General features: G+C 43.1%; 1 protein-coding gene across 9 annotated transcripts in view; it reads right to left on the bottom strand.

Moving 5' to 3' along the window:
* Positions 1-18,988, bottom strand: part of AK8 (adenylate kinase 8) — a 69,389-nt gene that overhangs the window by 3,061 nt on the left and 47,340 nt on the right. The window contains exon 12 of one of the 9 annotated variants that reach the window (XM_074556260.1): positions 17,116-18,331. The exons of the other annotated variants lie outside the window; for them this stretch is intronic. Within the exon in view, the coding sequence (XP_074412361.1) occupies positions 18,202-18,331 (130 nt within the window). The 3' untranslated portion in view covers positions 17,116-18,201. Of the gene's footprint in view, positions 1-17,115; positions 18,332-18,988 lie in introns of those variants that run through there. 9 annotated transcript variants of the gene reach the window in all.

An 18,988-nucleotide genomic window follows, 5' to 3' on the forward strand; every position in this document is an offset into this window, starting at 1 on the left:
ATATTCCATTATATTCCATTATATTACATAATATTATATTACATTACATTGATATATTAAAACTCTACTAAAATAATAGAAGAAAGGATTTCATCAGAAGGCTAGCAAGGAATAGAAAGGAATTAATAACAAAAGCTCATGACTCTCAGAGAGTCCAATCCAGCTGACTGTGATTGGCCATTAATTAGAAACAACCAACATGGACCAATCATAGATGCACCTGTTGCATTCCACAGCAGCAGATAATTATTGTTATAATTATTGTAATTATAGTTGACATTTCGTTTCTGAGGCCTCTCATCTTCTCAGGAGAAAGGATCCTGGCAAAGGGATTTTTCAGAAAATATCACAGAGACACTCATGACCTTCAGAGTGGGAGTTAATCCTCACCAAAGGCAGAGTGGCAGTGAGGGTCCCAGATGTGAGCACAGGATTCCTGCACAGCCTCTCCTCGTGTGTTTGGTGTGCAGGCCCAGCAGGGCAGGAGCTCTGGCCCAGGGCTGTGTGTGCTGGCTGCTCTGACAGCTCAGGTGGGGAATTGCAGCTGGAGCCTCTCCCAGTCTGTCCCTGCTCAGCCCCCCAGCACTGCCCTCTGAACTTCTGCAGATCCTCTTCCCAACCCGCCCAGCACACAGAATCACCATGACCCCAAAGGTGAATAAAAACCTCTGCTGCTCCTGTCAAGGACAGAGAAAGAGCTTCCCTGCCAGAATTCTGCATTTCTCCAGTGCCCATGAGAGGGATTTTCCTCTGGCTGTTTCAGCCCACTTCCACTCCTTTTGCCCTTGTCTCCCTCCGAGTGAATCCTCTGCTCTCCCATCCCTCAGAGCAGGATCAGTGCTAGGACAGCACTCAAACCCCCCTGGTGCTGCTGACAATTCCTGTCCCCTCCATCAGCACTGCCAGGGCACGGGGAGCAGCTCAGCACAGCTGGGCCTTGCTGGTGATGCTGCTGAAAGGAAATATTAATGCTGAATGCTTCATTTGGAGATCAGAATCTGCAGTTCCCATTGAGTCTGGGTGAGGGGCAGCCCCACGGTGCCACTGGGTGGGTCCCACACCAGGAACAGCTTTTCATCACTGGGGGATGGAGCAGGACTTGCCAACACATTTCAGAGATGACACAAATGAGATGGATGAAGGATGCAGAACCAGAAAACAAGCCCCACATGCACCCAGACACATCCCACTGTTGATATAAACTGCTGTGCCCATCCCACATTGATTCCTTGTCTTTTTGGTTCATTATAGTGCTCCTGTTAATTTTATTCCTTGTCTTTTTGGTTCATTATAGTGCTCCTGTTAATTTTATATTTGTGCTCAAAAGCTCCTCAGCAGAAAATTCTGGACAAACAGCTGAGAATGAGCAGACATGAATCCCCTGTCGCCCAGCTATTGGAGACTGGGGCAGATCTGCACAAATATCAAATTTAACAATTAGCTCAGAACAAAATAGAAAATAAGGCTCCCTTTGAACATATGAATAGAATTTTTCCCAGTGAAGCACACGCTGAAGGCTGTAAATACATCTTTCTTTACAACACACCTTCTCCTGCTGCTGCCTTCAAGGCCAGGCTTCCTGTTTTCATTTTTGTCTGCTTCTCACAGGAGATACTGCATGGTTTAGACATTCACCAAAGGAACATTTTACACTGACTGGGTGGGATCAGACCAGATGAAAGGCTGAGCTTTACCTTGGCATGCACATAGCAGATTACTAGAATCCTTTGTAGGATTTAAAGTTATGAAAATCATCTCTCTTTTCAAATGTTTACAGATAATGACTTCTATTCACACTGTGGTAACAAAATAACAGCCAGGAATAAAACATTCAAGATCTTGGAGATTCCTAAGACAGGAAAAGAACAACAGTTTCAACACTCTTTTATCCCTTACACTCTTAACATTTTGTTTTTCTTTGTTTCTGTTGCCCAACAATGGCACAAAAACGTGATTGTCACAACAGGTAACATCTGATGATGTGTCTCAAGATGAATATTCTAGTAGAGAGGAACAACATTTATACAGTCATGATAATTGATAGAGCTTCCTATTATATCCTGAGCTAAACAAACCCACTGAAGGATTAGAACCTGGCATATCAAGAAAGCTTGTCGTAATTCATAGTTAGGAACACAAAAAGTATTATGGGATTTGAAACACAAGAGCCTAAAAAACTCCACTTAAAAAGCTGCCAACAAAATGAACTCTGAAAGCCTTGTCTGAGGCTCCCTTCTTTTCCAAACAAGATGCTGCTTATTATCCAGCCTGGTGTCACCATTAAAGAGGAGAGTGGGGGAGATGTGGGAGGCTGCAGACATCCCTGCTAATGTGCATTTCCTTTTCCACATCCCTCTTAACGTGCATTTCCTTTCCCCCACGTGCACTGTGTAACAGCACACACAGAATTCACTGTGCAGCAGCACAAACTCCCAATCCAAGGGTCCTTGCGGTGCAAGGTGGGATCCTCACCCTGCCACTCCACACATCTCCCGCTGATAACAGAAAACAACATTCCCCACGGCTGTCAGTTTAAAATCCTTCAGAAGCAAGAGAAAAAAAAAGATGAAGGGGAAAAGCACTGACAGAACTACAGTCTAGACTTAAAATACTTCCAATTAGAAAGCTTTATTACCATTTGGAAGGAGACACGTACCCCACACAGTCTATTAGGCAGCCCCAGGAGGTTTACTCACAGGAGTAAAGCCTATTTCCATGGATGCAGGCTGGGAAGTGTTACCCTTGGCTATCTGATCCATCTCCTGCAGCTCCTCAAGGTGCTTGTGAGCAACATTTGGCCTCTGTCCCTTGCTCAGGCTCCTGTGACTCTGCTCAGATGACAAAGCTGACCCTCCAACTGCCCAGGTAACACATTTGATGGATTTCTCTTGGAAATCCTCATAACACAGAGGGCTGCACCTGTAACCTCGATCCAGCAGCAACTGGAACAACTCCCTGCGAGTTCTGGGTTCCTCTCCAAGCAGAGCCTGGCCCCTTCCACAATTGTTTTGGGGCTGGGTTCCTCTCCAAGCAGAGCCTGGCCCTTTCCACACAGCAGGCATGGCTTCCTCACATAAATGCATCCCCTGTAAAGCTCACTCTAGGAAACAGCCAGGCTTTGTATGTTGTAATGTCACAGCTCCTATCAAGGGGAAATATGAAACAGATGTCATCAGGATTGGTAGACAGGGAGGAGAGGAAACACAACCTGATATCAAAGGACACGACATTCCCCTGCTGGATGAGCATCCAGCACAGTGCAGCAGGGGAGTGGTGTCACTCAGCACCCAGGGGAGGGCAGGGCTGGCCACAGGGACACCAGGGATCCTCACTCCACTGCCACAGGGTCAGAACTCACCTGTGGGCAGCCAAAAATTGCTGGCATCCAGCTGGAGGCTGTGGGGGGAACTTTGGTGCAGCCTCTGAGGGTAAATGTCCCCCCTGATTCATTGAGTGAAACCAGAGATTCCTGAGCACAGCTCTGTCCTCCCTCCTTTGTTCCATCTCCCAGGAGAGGGATATGTGGGAAAAGGTCCAGTCCTGTCAGCTTTTATAGATGATAAAACTGTGAACACAAATGTTAAAAGGCACAAAAAACTCCGTGTGTCAGAATCCTGCCTCTTCCTCACTGTGCTTGACATCATTTATCTAATCTAGTGCAGCTTCCAGATACATTAGAGAGATTAAATTCCAACAAATTAATAATGATGATGACACCTTCACTGTGTACCCAGTCAAATGAGAACTTGCTGCCTTTGGATGGTGATGAAATGTATTCCAGCCCTAGCAGCTGGAATGAAACTCTGCTTTCCTAGCAGCCATCTGGCATTCCAGAAGAGTATTCCAGCCACTCCTGGCTATTCAGACAGTGGCATCTCAGAGCCTGGAGGTCACCAGGGCACCCTGATGCTTCCCCTGGCAAAGGAGAGAGGAGAGGGAAGGGCAGGGGTGTTATTTCACCTCAGAATTTGAGACAGGATTTTTGGAAAAATGTGTCCCAACCACGCCATAAGTGAAGGATTTGTGACCTACACAGCAGCATTCAGCTAATCCTGAGCTGCTTTTGTTCCAGATGGCAACCAACCCACTTAATCCAAGTTATTAACAACTGGCAGTGCTCAGTGCTGTCCTCACAAGAATTCATTTGGTGGTGATTTTCCTGCTTTCTGGATATAACCAACACCTGGAAGGGAAACATATTTGAGCATTGCTGTAAGAGAAGCAGGTAAGCCTAAATTCAGGAGTCCTGCGCTAGGGAATGAGGGATGCTCCTGCTAAGGACAGTCCCTTTCCAGGGTGGCACCACTGCCCTGCCAGCTGCCTGCACACCTCCAGAGAGCTGCAGCTCTGCCTGGCAGCCAGTCCTGGCATTCAGGCACAGCTGCTTCCTGAGGCTGACCTAGATGGGGCCAGATGTTGGCTGTTCTAGACCTGAGCCATTTACTTGGGTCACATTCTCATCCTTGGCATTTCCCATGGTGACGCTGGAGGAGTGGAGCCCAAAGCCAAGCCCTGTTTATAGAATTGTCTGTGAAATCAGATCATACCATGAAATCAAATCCATAAATTGTTTTCACTGAAGGATGTAAAGACAACACAGGATATCTGAGACAGGATCCTGATCCCTACCTGGCTTTTAAAAACAGAGACCACTGACTAGTGCTTGTGGCTATACCAGGGCCAGGTCAAGCTCTGCAACAAAGTTAGGATGCTTGAATTAAAACAAAAATACACCACTAACCATTTTTAATGCAGCTTTTAAACTTTCAAGTTGAAGCTGCAACTTTAAAAATAGTAAGTTATTAATCTTTCCCTTATTTTCTTGACTCCTATATATCTTCTCTGTCTCAGGCAGGTACCAGCTGCCATATTCCCATTCTTCATGCTCTGCACTCTGCAAAAAAAAAGAGGCCCCTGCTGGCCAATTCTTGTTTAAAATTGTGCATAATTGATAGTGGCAAATCTACCCCAGCTGTGTCTAAAACCTCTCCAGGGGCAAGAAAAACACTCTCTGTGACTGTCATTAAGTACTAAATTAGCAAGTGCTCCTGGCAGTTTACAACGTACCACATCAGTCTGCTTAAAAAAAAAAAAAAGAAAAAAAGGAAAAAAAGTGAAGATCAGAGGCCTGTGTGATGTCAAAGTTACAGCAAACTTTGCTGGCAGAACTTTGACAGACCCTCAGCTAAATCAGAGCAAAAAGAGCAGGAAGGAGAGAGTGAAAGAAAGAGAGAGGAAGAGACAAAAAGTTATCTCATTTTCCAGGCAGACAAATACAAAACATCAAATTCAAGGCTACAAATAATTGTGCCTTTCATGAGGCACAGAACATCTTACTCCATTTGGAGATATCAACAGTGCTCCTGATGCTGTGGCACAATTCCCCATGGAAAACATCTCCTGGAGGACTCTGTTCTGGCAAGGCAATGGCTACAGGTTCTGTAATTGAAATACAAAGCTGGGAAAGAGCTGAGGTTGGAGCGTAAGGATGCAGAAGGTCCTAAAAGGCCACCACAGCACAGGTACAATCCTTGTGGGATCCCTGGCACAAACTCAAACTCTTCCCTTTGGTTCACAAAGCAGCCAAAGCAGGTGGGGAAGGAAATCACAGAGTTCTCACAAATGCATGGAAAATCCTTGAGGGCATCATGGACTGATGGCAGAGGGACAAAACCATCTCTGAAAACTGTCCTGAATCTGGGTAAACTCTAGGACTCTCATTGTTAACACTGACCGTGTTATTAGCTTTTAAAAGATTCAAAAAGTGCCCAAAACTGTACAAACTTCTGGATTTTACAAGCAGAAAGGAGCTGGATGGCAGCTCTGGTCAGGGTACAAAAATTATCAGCATTGCAAAAATGTCTTTTCCTTGGGTAGCACCACTGGGTGATCACAACAATATCACAAATCAAGTTAGTGGTCCAACCTGACAGGTACAAGGAGGTTCAGATTTGAATCCAAGTAATTCCAGATAAAACCCTGACCATTTTAGCTTTGTTGACTTTCCAGCCAGAGATACTGACTTGGATCAATCGATCCCTCTAAAGAACATCCCCTGCCCAATGGCAAAAATACATTTTGAACCTGAAACCCTGCCTGAGCCTCTTCTCAAGCACCATGGCCCAGACACAGGGTGCCAAGCATGTTGTATTTCCACAATCACATTCTGCACCCCCAATCCCCCTCTTAAAAATGGAAACTGGTGACACAGATCTCATCTACCTTCTCCCAAGGCTTGCTCAGGCTTCAGTGCAGCTCTCACCAGGTGTTTTGCCCATGGGTAACCAGACCACAAAGGCTGCACCCCTGACTCAACATGAATCACACTTTATTCCCTACCCTAAATACTCCTCCTGCATGTCTCTGCAATGGATAAAATGGTCCTTATCTCTTATTTATGGAAGGAGCTGTTGGGAGGTTTTATTCACTGATTTCTTTCAAACTCTGGGATATCTTCTGATGAGAGATGCTTGATTCTATTTCGGGAAGTAATTTCACCCTCTAGGTTTCAACCATGAGGGAAAATACACTGCATAAACACTAAAACTCAGGTTAATCAGCACGAGTGTTTTGCTCATTGAGCTCTTACAGTGATTCATGGCATGACAAGCTATTTCTAGAGCCTGGATCTTTTCAAATGGCTGCATTTCTGTGCAATAACTACAAAAGGCAGCTCAGTGGGGCACTATTCCCAGGTCATGGCTGCTGGCCAGGGGAGGGAGATGAACAACACCCTTTGAGGCTGCAGATATTCCTTCCCCTCACCAGTGATGACTCTGGCAGATGTTTTCCACCCCCAGCTGGATGAGTTAAGGTGACAGGGTCCCTCCTGTGTCCCACCCCAGCAGCCTGGTGGCTCAGCAGGTGCCACAGGGAGAACAGGCTCTGCTGCCTGTGTGACACAGCAATGGACTGGGTCTGGAGCTGGGATAAATCTGAATCCATGGATTCACAGCAGCAAGGAAGCCCAGAGCCCTTCCATGGTCTGCAGGACTTGGGGCTGTGCAAACATTACACAGTGAGAGCAAATGTGCTTGTAGGAGTGGCTTCAATGCATTTTTAAAGCTTCTTTGGAGGAGAAGTGTGCAATCAGTGGCTTGGATGCATTAATACCTGCATTCAGAACTGCTTTACATTTCTCTCTCCTCATTTCTATTCTTTGCCTCCTCCTTACTCTCAGCTGTTATTCCAGCATCTTTGCATTCCCCCTGGAGTTCATTCCAGCGGTGCTTTATGAATCACAGGATGAGATGGCAGCCAGCAGTGCTTTGGAGAAGTGTGGCTGGCACCATTCCTGCCCTGCACAAGGTTAATCAAACCCTCCTCAGATAATCCACAGCCTCTGCAGCCCCAGAGGCCCGAGGTCAAGAACCTGAGCCCTCTCCCCCAAATGCAGGCCTGCTTCCTCAGATCCCTGCAACCCTGCAATAATTAGATTCTGCAAAGCAAATCTGGAGCAGAACAACAACTCCAGGGTTAAGCACCAGCAAACTCATCTCAGGACGGATGCCTTTGCTACCTGTCTGCAGCTTGGCACCAGCACCTCCTGCTCCTAACAAGGGTAAAACCTCTTCTTCCTTACTAAATAAACTAAATCAAATTTAGAGTAAATGATGTTTAACCCCCACCCTCAACATTTAAACACTAACTTTTGTCTTTTTGTACGTAAAAATAAATAAAAGAACTGACACTGAAAAAGTGCGTGATTTGGGGGCAAGGGGAGGGAATAAAAGAATGGATTATAATGTGTCATTTTATATATGTGTCAAAGGAAACCAATTTCATAATAGGGAATAAAAATTCCCTGTTTAAATACTGTCAAATAAATCCTCAAATGTAATAGGGTTCACTTGTGGGGAAAGGAAAACTAAATCTGATTAAATATTAATGTGGCGTAGTATTAATTAAGAGAGAAAAAAGTCCATCAAGAGAACCCCAATATGTTTACTGTGTCCCCAGGAAGCTGGAAAATTTCACAATCAAGTGTGTAAATGTTCTAAAAAAGGCTCCTGAATATTTTATGAATATTTGTCATAAAACAGAAATAATAACCACTGTGCAGAGCTATTAGAATTAATATTTATGCTGCCCGCCATGAAATATTCATGGGGACAGAGAAAGGGGGGCCCGTAAGACAAGAATTAATTTACATTGGGCTTGGTTTACCCGCTGGCTTGATGTTTAAAGACGGCTTGACAAGGCTCCATATGAATCCGTCAGTCACTTGCAGCGGTAGGTGGGGTGAAGGCAGGGAGGGGGAGCGGGTCCAGGCTGCTGACAGCTCACAGATTGAGTTTCTGACAGCCCTTAAAAAATCTAAACGGCCCCCCACCTTTTTTTCCTTCTTCCATTGCCCAAGGCGCTCTGTACTGCCACCGTTCATCCGATCTCCCCTTCCATCTGCTGAAATTAAGGAATTAATGAGCGCTATACACTTTACAGCAGGCCCCAGGAATGTTTACTGGTGATTAAATTATAATGCAGCCCGAGCTGTATAATTCATGAACCAATTAAAGGAAGTGTTAGTTGATTTGATGGGATGAGGACGTACAAAAAGCATTTAACTAATAGGGAACCGTGGGCTGCCGGGCGCTTTGGCTTTCTCGGATTACGCGGCTAATTGCTCTGCTTTATAGGGCTGTCACAGATAGCCATACATATTTCATTGTTCTCAAATACTTCAATTGTTTGCTTTCGTGTTGCTGCTGTAATATGTAGAAGCCCAGCCAAACTTCAGTGTAGTTAAAGCACTACTCTGCAAAAAGCAGGTTGCTCTGGGAGGAGGGAGGGACCGGAGGGGCACGAGGAGAAGGCTGGCTGAAAAGGAGTAACTTAAAGCCTCAGAGTTAAATGTCACTCAGCAATTACATGATTAAAAGGTGCAACATATGATAGTCTTTTGTTTTACAACTTTTTGGACACTAATATTCTATGCTGACTTCACTGTGGAGAAAATATTGGTGCGCTGAGCTGCTTTTTGTTTTTCTAATACTGAGGAGCGAACGAGGAAGGTGGAGAGGAAAAGTGCATTAAAAAAACCCAGCAAGGAAGAGCTAGATTGCTGTGGTTATCAAGAATAACACATCATGTTTAAACTTAGCTGGTTTGATATTCTAAAACACACCAGAGATGAAGGGGGTTGATTTCCCATCCGGGAGAACGCTCGGTGTCTAATTCCGAGAGCTGCTCATCCCAACAACTCCAGTTTGCTGCACAAGGAATGGGGGAATTTGCCATTCCTGCTGTTTCACAAAGCACTCCCCCACAGCTGACAGGCCACAGGGTTTGATGAAACAGATTCTCTGGATTTGAAGGGACCTATCAGTCAAGTTACTCCTCAGTCAAAACAGGCACGTTCCTCCAGCAGTGAAATCCCCAGCCCACATCCAGAGGTACTGCTGAAGAAATTAGGCACCATCAGATAAACATCTCACACAGGCACTACTTTGTGCTTAGACCCTGGTCTCTATTAAGTAAACAAGCTGGGTGAATACTGAATTTCCTTAACTCAGTGATGAAGACTGCAGACCTCCATGTGCCCCTGGCAAGGTGTTTTGTCACCCACCTGAGGGACTCTGTGGTAAATCCTGACCTGTTTAATTTGGAGCTTTCCATTCCAAAGTGTTGTACAAACACCAACTCAGCAACTTCCAAGATAAGTTATTATGTGAAGTTTATAATCTGCATCATCCCTTTGCCTGCACCTGTTCCCTCCATGATTTGGGTGTGGAAAGCAATCCCTATGGAGAGCTCTCCTCCAGAAATCAGGATGTCTTTGCAAGCAGGTGTTCAGCAAGAGATCTACCTATATTCAGTGAATAGTTACTTTTTCCTAAAAAGCAGAGCAAACCTAAGTGGCCCCAGAAAGAAGGAGCTGCACATCCCATTTCCCAGTGCAGCACTCAGGGCAGTCTGGGTGAGAAAAAAATTGGGGTGCTAAAGAAAAAAGATTTCTCATCTAGCCTGACACTGATGTTGAAAAGCATGCAAATTAAAAAAAAATTTAAAAATTCCCTTTATTCTGGACTACCATACATTGATTATTTGTTCCCAGTTTCTGGGTTAAGTGATGCAAAACTTTGGCTTAGTTTAACAGGTAGACTCCAAAATAAGGGATAATGACACCAGTCACACAGCAGGAAAACTTGTCATCAACCCACTGGGAGGCTGAGGAAAATGGAAATTGGATTGCCTGCTCTGGAAAATAGAAAGGTTAAATTGTCTGAGAGATAAAGTTGATTCTAAACTCACCTAAGTGGGCAGTGAAATCTGACTTTCCAGATAATGATGAGGACAGTTCTACACACTAGATGTGATCCTGGGGGGACTTTGAAGTACCCATTGCAGGATTAAATAAATCTGCAATTTGGTAAAATCCGTTCAATTACGTTTCTGACATTCAGCACCTGGGACAGCAACAGAGTGTTGGTTGTAACACAAGAAGTGTTTGTGCAGAAAACGAGCTCAGGATCTGTTTCAGGAACAGTGTGCAGCACTGTGGGCATCACATGGGAGAAAAGCAGAGGTGAGAGCAGGCTCAGGAATCACTCTGTGCCAATGATTGCTAACAGGAAACGTCAGAACTTGGCAATGTCAAGGAATCAGAGGCACTGCAGAAAGTATTTTCTTTGTGTCTTTTGAAGTGCCCTGGATACAATCAATCACACAGAAAAAAACTCCCATATTTCAGTTCAATGTGGAAAAGGCTATTTGCATTTCAATATGTTCAACTTATCCTGCCAATAAAAACATGGAATCATGAAGAAGAGATCAGGCCACTGGAGTGAAAAACAAGAGATGACATCCTGCAGACCTTTCAGATAAAACAACTTCTTGTTTGTAACATTTCTGTTGACGTCCCAATATTTCTGAATGATTGGGTTTTCAAATGAGATCAGTCAGCATGCAAATAAGGAAACAGGATCAAGACATCTCCCATATCTGATTGGATAGAGAAATTATCAAAAGACCCTTTTTTCATATCAAATTTCCATCACAAAAGGTCAAACTTTCAACTCCCATTACTTTTGCTAACTGCATTTCACTGTGCCTGCCAGCTCATTGCTGCTGCTGTTTTCAGAGGAAAAACAGAGAAGTAACAAATGATCCCATCTTCCCCCACATCTGTCAGACAGGATGGACAAACACTTTTTAATCTTGTTCAATTTTTCTCTGCAGCCCTAAAAATCCTTGCAGCCAAAACATCCTTTCTAACCTGATTAGCTATTCCTAGGTTGCTTTTATTTTCCTTACAGGTTCTCTTCTTATTTTCTAGCCCACAGACTGACAGAGCACCAGCTGTGTTGCCAGAATGTTTTGTCCTACAATTTGGCCATTTAAAACACTTTTTGATGTGTGCTTTCCTAAAATATATGTCCCTGTGTTGTCTGGCTGGACTGGTGCCTAAATACACAAGTAATGGATGTTCCAGAAATGGCCCAAGACTCAAACACTCAGCTCACACAAACTCAGAGGAGCAGCTCTGAGGTGCCATCCACAGCTTTTCAGGTTTAAAGCTGAATTCTGAACAGCAGGGATAGCAAGTGGGGCAAGCACAAGAAAAATGAATTCATTAGTAAATTGGCAGGACTCGATGTATTTGTTGCTACTGGTCCCATAAAAATTCTCCCTCACCATGATTATCATTGCAACATATATAACCCATCAGATCAGCACCTAGAGGCTTCTGTGACTCTGATTTTCTCTGTTGTTCTTATTACTCAACAACTAAATGCTTCACAAAGCCATTTCCTACAGAAATATTTATGTTCCCAAATGTTTATTGGCCCCTCTATCATGATCAAGCTTTTATGAGCACTCCATACAGAACTCTGAATTAAATACATAATTCCTGCTCTATCAGATCTGTGTTTGTCTATTCCACACAGCCAGGCACTGTGGTGAACCACAGAACACCTTGCAGAAAATCTAATTTATATGGTAAAGATATTTCTATGCACACTGACTGTGTGGGCTGGTGATTACAGGAAGCTAATGAGGACGAGGAGGATGGAGGGCTTAAATTCCATTAAAGGCTTTTATTCATTGTGCTCCTGTCCTGAACAACCTCTCCCAGTGATTTCCACACAACCACAGGCTCTGAACCATCACAGGCTGGAAGGAGATGGAGGAAATGTCACATAAATGCTTCTGACTTGCTCCACATCACACAGGTGACCACAAGAGCTCAGATTACTGATGTAGATTATTGCTCCATGGAATAATCAACCCTCAATCCCCTGGAATCTGCTCTTCCTGCCAGCTCTGAGCCAGGACCACTGAACAGCTCAGATCAGGAGCTGTTCCCCCTGATCACTTCCCTCAACTCTGATTTTTCATTTTTCTTCTCTTCTCCTGTTGACCAGCAGTGCCTGTGGTGATTTGTCAATGTCTCTATGCAACTCAACCAACATCAGGTCAATGTTCTCAGCTCCTTGGTGCCCAACAAATGCCAGATGCAGAATACAGGGAAACTTTTTGCATATAAATCCTTGGGAATGGCTGGAGCTGTGCCAGGGGAGGTTCAGGTGGGAATTAGGAAAAGGTTCTGCCCCCAGAGGGTGGCCCAGGGAATGGGTCCAGGAGAATTTGGACAGCAGGGACATGGTGGGATTGTTGGGGTGTCTGGAGGGTCAGGAGTTGGATCCCCTGATCCTTGTGTGTCCCTTCAATCCCAGGATATTTTATGATTCTATGAAAATAACAGTGAATACAATTTATCTGTAAGTTTCTGCTCTTCACAAGTCTATTACTATTGACACACCAATCACCAGGCCAGTTAAATGGATCAAAAGTCATTATCTGAAAGGTTAAAATCTTTAATGTTCTCTTTTTTCCTGAGCTGTGCCTGGTCAAAGGTATTTTGAGGATGAACTGAGGGTTTCAGTCACTAGGTCAGGTCTGGAGCTCATGGGATTTAATAATGGGCTCTTCAGAGTAGATGATGAAAATATAAAAGATCTGCTGACTGGAAACTGTATTTGACATTCAGATCCATTCATGACTGAGGTGTGGGAGTCTAATAATGAGTAACTGCATAGGAAGTTATTCACTCTTGGATTGATTGCACAGGCAACTTTTAAACAGAGAGATTTCTCCCCTCAAAGATACTCCAGTTCAAACAAGACTCTGTCTGAGCCTGTTGTGAATTACAATGTGTTTGGAATTAATCAGACAGAATCTGATGTTTAACAAAATGAAAAATATGGATTTTTCTTCTTGGAACTGTTTTAAATGAAGACTCCTGTTCCTTAAAAGGCCCACCCACTATGCATGACTGTTTGTACTCTGAAATAAACTGAAGGAAAGGGCACTCATCTTCACTTGCAGCTTGCACATACCAGGAAAATGTGAAAAGCTGAATGTTTCTATTATTTCCCCACTAACACACACAGAATCCTGCCTAACACCATAATGAAAACATCTTTTACAAAATCAAATCCTCTGGTTCTTCTGAGGGCAAAGCTTCCAGGTTACCCAACAATTAAGAACTTTCCAAATGCATAGTTCAGACAACCACACAAACTCAGCAGCACACAGACTCCGTGCACCATGCAAGAATGAGGAATATTCACAAATATCAGCCCTTTGCAGAATGTTTTTAAGGGCAGGGAGGAAACCAGAACAGCTTTTTGTGTTGGCTTCCAGGAAAGAGCTTTCACTGCCATTACCATAAATCAGCCCAGAACATCCACAGTGATAGAGCACCTTTCATTAAAAAAAATACTGCAGCTTCCTTCAGAAGCCACTGCCACTTGCCATTTCTTTGAGGTAATCAGATAGCTGTTAATTAATAAACCTGTCAGGTGAATCGTCCTGCTCTGGTCATCATTATCCATTCTGTAACAAAATCCTGCTCTCATCACTGCCATCCACCCCATAGCTTCCAGCTCAATTAACTTAATGCTATGCAAATGAGAGGCTCTCCTCATCATTAGCTTATAGCCCACAAATGTTAATAACATAATTGGGCCTTCAACAGGGTAATTAGACACGATTTCTTCCATTAGTCTTACAAGGCTAATTATTGTTGATAGGAGAGAGGGGATGAGTCCCAGTGCTGCATGCAAAGAGGGGCATCTGGTTAAAGCAAATATAGACAAACCACCAACAAGGTAAAACAACAGTGGAGATCCAGAGCAGGGTCAGGTAGGGATGGGGTGGAGGAAGACACCACCAGGAGAAACTCAGGAACCACAGGAGGGAAGAAATCCTACAAGACAAGAACTAACCCCAAATATCCAGCCTGGTGCTGGAGCTCTCCTGCCCTTAGCAGTGAAACAAGGCGATGATTGCTAAATCCAAGGAAGCTCCTCTCAAGATTTGGCAGACAGGGCAGTTGGGAAGCTGTGCTGATCAAAATCCCCAACTTTGAGATGTAAATGTGCAGCCACAGAGAAGACCTTAAGAACTGAATTCATTCCTCCACTTCCCGGGTCATTATGTCCAATAATTTCTCCTGCCATCACTGGGTTGGCTGTGTTGGATCACAAGATTTTTCTGAGCAACACCCACCTGCTGCAAGAACCAGAGGAAATGGTCTCAAGTTGAGCCAAAGGAAGTTTAGATAATAGGAAAAAAATTCTTCATGGAAAAGGTGGTCAGGCATTGGCACAGGCTGCCCAGGGAAGTGCTCAAAACCCTGTGGATGTGGCACTTGGAGCATGGTTCAGTGGTGAATACCACATTGGTGCTGGGTGGAAGGTTGGATTTGATGATTTTAAAGATCTTTTCTAACCTTCAGGATTCTGTGATTCTAATTACAAAACTGGAGTACGCTGAATTCTTTAATAATCACAAAGTAAAATGCATGCCAGCAATTCATTCACAGAAAGTTAATAAAAATCTAGGCTCAGTGTAATGGACTGGCAGTAATATTTCTAACAAAAAAAAAAAAAAAAGGCAGCAAGTTTCCAAATGTAAATTATATTTTGGGTGGTGGAATGAAAGCTCAGGATTTGTTCCTGTGCCAGTTAAACCTGTGCATCCATGGAAGTTAGAAATGTGCAACTGGAGACTGAGTTCTGTGAGAAAACTGTACTTTTAAAAGGAGAAAGAAAACTTTACAGAAATATGGCAGGTTCTCCACACCCACCACCAGCTTTGACAGTTGAGTGTCTTGTTGCAAAGTATTCAAAAAGAAAATTCAAACTGAAGAGTGCACAGGACTCAAAAGGTTGAAAAACCACATTATTCCTTCATTTTGTATCTGTTTAACTTTGGGGCACGTTCATGGCCAATATGAATCCTTTGATTTCACTGCAAGTATGTGAGGAGGAACCTTTCCTACAGACTTGACCTGAAAATCAGCTTAAATTATGTTCACAGAAGTAGCAGCTTTTACTGGAAGGTTAAATGAAACCATTGCTCTTTTAACCTTCTGTACCTTGACCTTTGGTCAGTCTCTCAACAGAACAGGAATGTTCACTCGGTGAATATCAGTGGGATATTAATCAGCATTATGTCAAGAGAATGACAGAGCACAATTTTTTAAGAATTATTTTTATCAAAGCATGGCAGAGCCCCACTGAGCTAAGAGATACAGAACCTTAGGAAAGGGTAATGTTGAAAAGCCACTGTGGAATAGATAAAAGTCTTTCACAAAGTGTATTTCAAAGGACACCATTCTGTAATATGGAACTTTGCAAACATAATGGGTTTGGGGACAGAAAATATGAACCTTGCAAACCTCTTACACCTGAGCCAAAGGAGGCCAATTTAAGTGATAGTGATTAATAAATTTATGTAGCTGAAGGTGCCCCAAGCCTATAGAACTGGATCCAGCGCCTCTGTCAGACATCAGGGATCATTCCCACATCTTTCCTGCAGAATAAACCATGGCAGGATTCAGTTCCCCTCTCTTCAATTGCCCTGCACTCACTAAATTTACTCACTAGAAAATTCTGAGCAAATATCTTGTTCCAAGGCAAACAGCAGTAAATCCACTGATGTTTTAATGAAGATTACACTTTCTAATCCTCGTGGTAATGACAAACCAGTCTCCATTCAATATGCAATATTCCTTGTCAGTTTTAATCACCAAAACTGTATTATATTTGCTACAGACTGATGCACTTGTCTTCCTTCAGCCTGGAGAATCCAAGCAAAAGCAGCACAATTCCTGTTCTGCTCAGGGTTTTCTGCATGGGTCAGTTTTGGCACATGAGCCCTGAGTAAAGCCTTACTCTGGGATTAGTCCTAGATCCAATGAGATCACTAAATCAGAGCACAGCTGGCACAAAAATCCTGCCCATGTTTTTGCAGAAATTATGCATTTTACAGAAATTCTGAAATTCTGTCCAATTTTTCAAAAATTCTGAATTCCAGGAGTTCATAAACTCAGTTTTAACCTGTACAAGATGTAAGGGTGGCCTTGCTGCCTTTATTCAGAAGAATATTCAGCCAGATTCAGCCACCACACTACTGAAGGAATCACGATGGGAGATGCTGGACAGCACTGGCCAATCCTCCTTCCCCCTCGTGCTTCCTCAGCCTCTAAATGTCTTCAATTACAGCTCTCACACATGCAAAACTCTCCTCAGCTTTATCTACACACATCCTCTTACCAATGCAAAGAAAATGCTCTGGTTAATTAAATTAAAATGCTGCCATATCTTTATATTTAAAGTTTTCCTCCCTCACTCATTTTGCAAAAGTTTTTCTTGTTCTAGGCATATTTCAAAATCAGTATCTTCATTACAAAAACACTTCAAAATAACATTTGGATTTCCTTGGCTGTTTCACTCCATTCCTTAAACCAAAATTGAGTTTTAGAGGAATGCCCTGAACAACCTTTGGTGATTTGTAGATATTGGTATCACAAAGTTGTCACTGGACTGAGACATGACTGGCTTGCTTTGTCTTGTCTAAAATTTGCTACCAGTGCCAAAACCCCATCAAAATTAGCCCAGACTCTGCTGCTTTTATAGAATTTTCCCTCTCCAGTTTGGTGCTGAGTTCAGAAATGCAGCCTTGATGTTGGTGGCAACTTCCAAGAGAAACAGATCCAACATGAGGGCAAACAGGATAGAAAATCTTCAGGTTTCCCAATGTTTCCTCATTTGTGAGAGATATTTACTGCAGGAAAATCTCCCTCCTTTCAGCAAAGGAATGAAAGGGTTGTGGGTGTGCTGTTGGGTCCTTAAAAATAACAGTAAAAATAAAAAATACTGACTTAGAAGTAGAAGCTTTTCTTCTTCCTCTTCCTGGAGACTTTGGAAGCTTGCTGAGATCAGAGCACTCCTTAATTGCTGCATCCAGGATTTCACCACACAAACTCCAGCCATCAAAAGGAGCTTGTATGAGATGAGGTAACTTCTAAAAATAATCCCTGCCTCCCACAACTGAAGCCAAATATACCTCCCATTCTTGTTGGAGCAAAATCAGCTTGTGACAGCAAATGCAGCATCCTACAGAAAGCCCACAGAAAGGTTTTAAAACTGCATTTGATGTTTTGTTATTGCTGGCTCAAGATGCATATTAATGCTTCTCCCCAGGAGAGAAAGGCTCTTGTGGGACCAATATAGGTCAGGCAGGATGTGCAGCAGAAGTGACATAATCTTTTTATTGTAATCATCCAATTTCCTATCTATTGGATTATTTAAGAGCAAGAGCTTCTATTCAGAGGAGTGCAAGGAGGGAAGAGAGAGCACAGGCTGAGGAGGAGGAGAATGGAGAGGAAGGATTGGCTAAATCTGAACCAGGAGCTGCTTCCATTGGGTTTGTGTGGACAAAAAAATGAGGGTGAGTTTTTGCACTGGGTGTAACCCCTGGCAGTGCTGAGCAGGGGATGCAGAAGGGAATGGGAGAATCCTGAATATATTGTGCCCATCTCTCCATGCCCAGCGGTGCCTCTTGCACTGGAGACAAAGGAAAATGACTTAATTACAATCTTGTTATAATATATAAGATTGTAATTAAGTCATTTACCTAACCCTAACCCTAGCAGGATAAATGTCCAAACATCAAGAGAGAAGACAATCACTGAGTTAGTCCTGTAATTTGGAAAAGGCTGCAGCAGTAGAAATTGAATTAAACAGATCCCACTCCTGAGTGAAGCAGAGTCTCAGGTGAGAGGAAGATTTGCAGATTCTGCCCAGCAAACTTTGGGATTTTGGCTGGGTGAGGAGCTGTGGTTCCCCCCTGGCCAGGGCGCTGTGGACCCTCAGGGCAGTGTCTCTGCTGATTCTCAGGATTCCTCACCTAAACCACACTTCCAAGAGTTTCTGTTCCATAAACACGTCCCAGAGCTCTGCAGGAGCTGCCCCCTGGTTTTTGCCAAAACCTGTTTGGTTTGGGGATGGAGGAGAAGAGCCCAGCTGAAACGGGAGCACTGAAATGCAAAGGGAAAAGGAACCAAACCAATTAGTGAGAGTGAAGAGTCACTAAAGCAGCAGCCACAGAATGGTGGAAGAGTGAGCTGAGAAAAAAAAAAAAGAGAATTATTGAAACAGAGAATTGTGCTGCCTATTATTTTTCTATTTTAGAAATTAATCCAAATCCTACATACTTCACTTGGACTTTTCCTCCAGTTTCTCTCTCTGGTGCAGGCAAATTTTATTATACTGATTTAGTCCCTTGATTAGCACATCATTTTTCTCGTTGTTTTGTTTTGTTTGGGGTTTTTTTGCCTTAAAATGAGGAGAAAATAAGATATAACATTTCTTCTTTGCTACTCATCAGATTTTTGTATGCCATCAACTCAAACCACACCTATTATAAATACACAATATCCATCATTTAAATTAGGTCAAAGTTTTTAAAATGCTCTGTAAGATTTTTCCATGTCAGAATAATTCAATCACTATCATGTTTCCTTGATGCAACTATTTTGGGATTTAGCTTGTTCCTTGATAGGGATTTAATTAAGTCATTTACACGTAATTTCCAAATAAGTAGCTGTTGCAAAAAGCAGCAAAGAAATGAAAAGGCAAAATAGGAACTTGAAGGCAGGAGATCTTTAACAAAAAATATTTCTGATATAAAAATG

The sequence above is a fragment of the Zonotrichia albicollis genome, chromosome 21 (assembly GCF_047830755.1).
Source record: "Zonotrichia albicollis isolate bZonAlb1 chromosome 21, bZonAlb1.hap1, whole genome shotgun sequence".
Classification (NCBI taxonomy): Eukaryota; Metazoa; Chordata; class Aves; order Passeriformes; family Passerellidae; genus Zonotrichia; species Zonotrichia albicollis.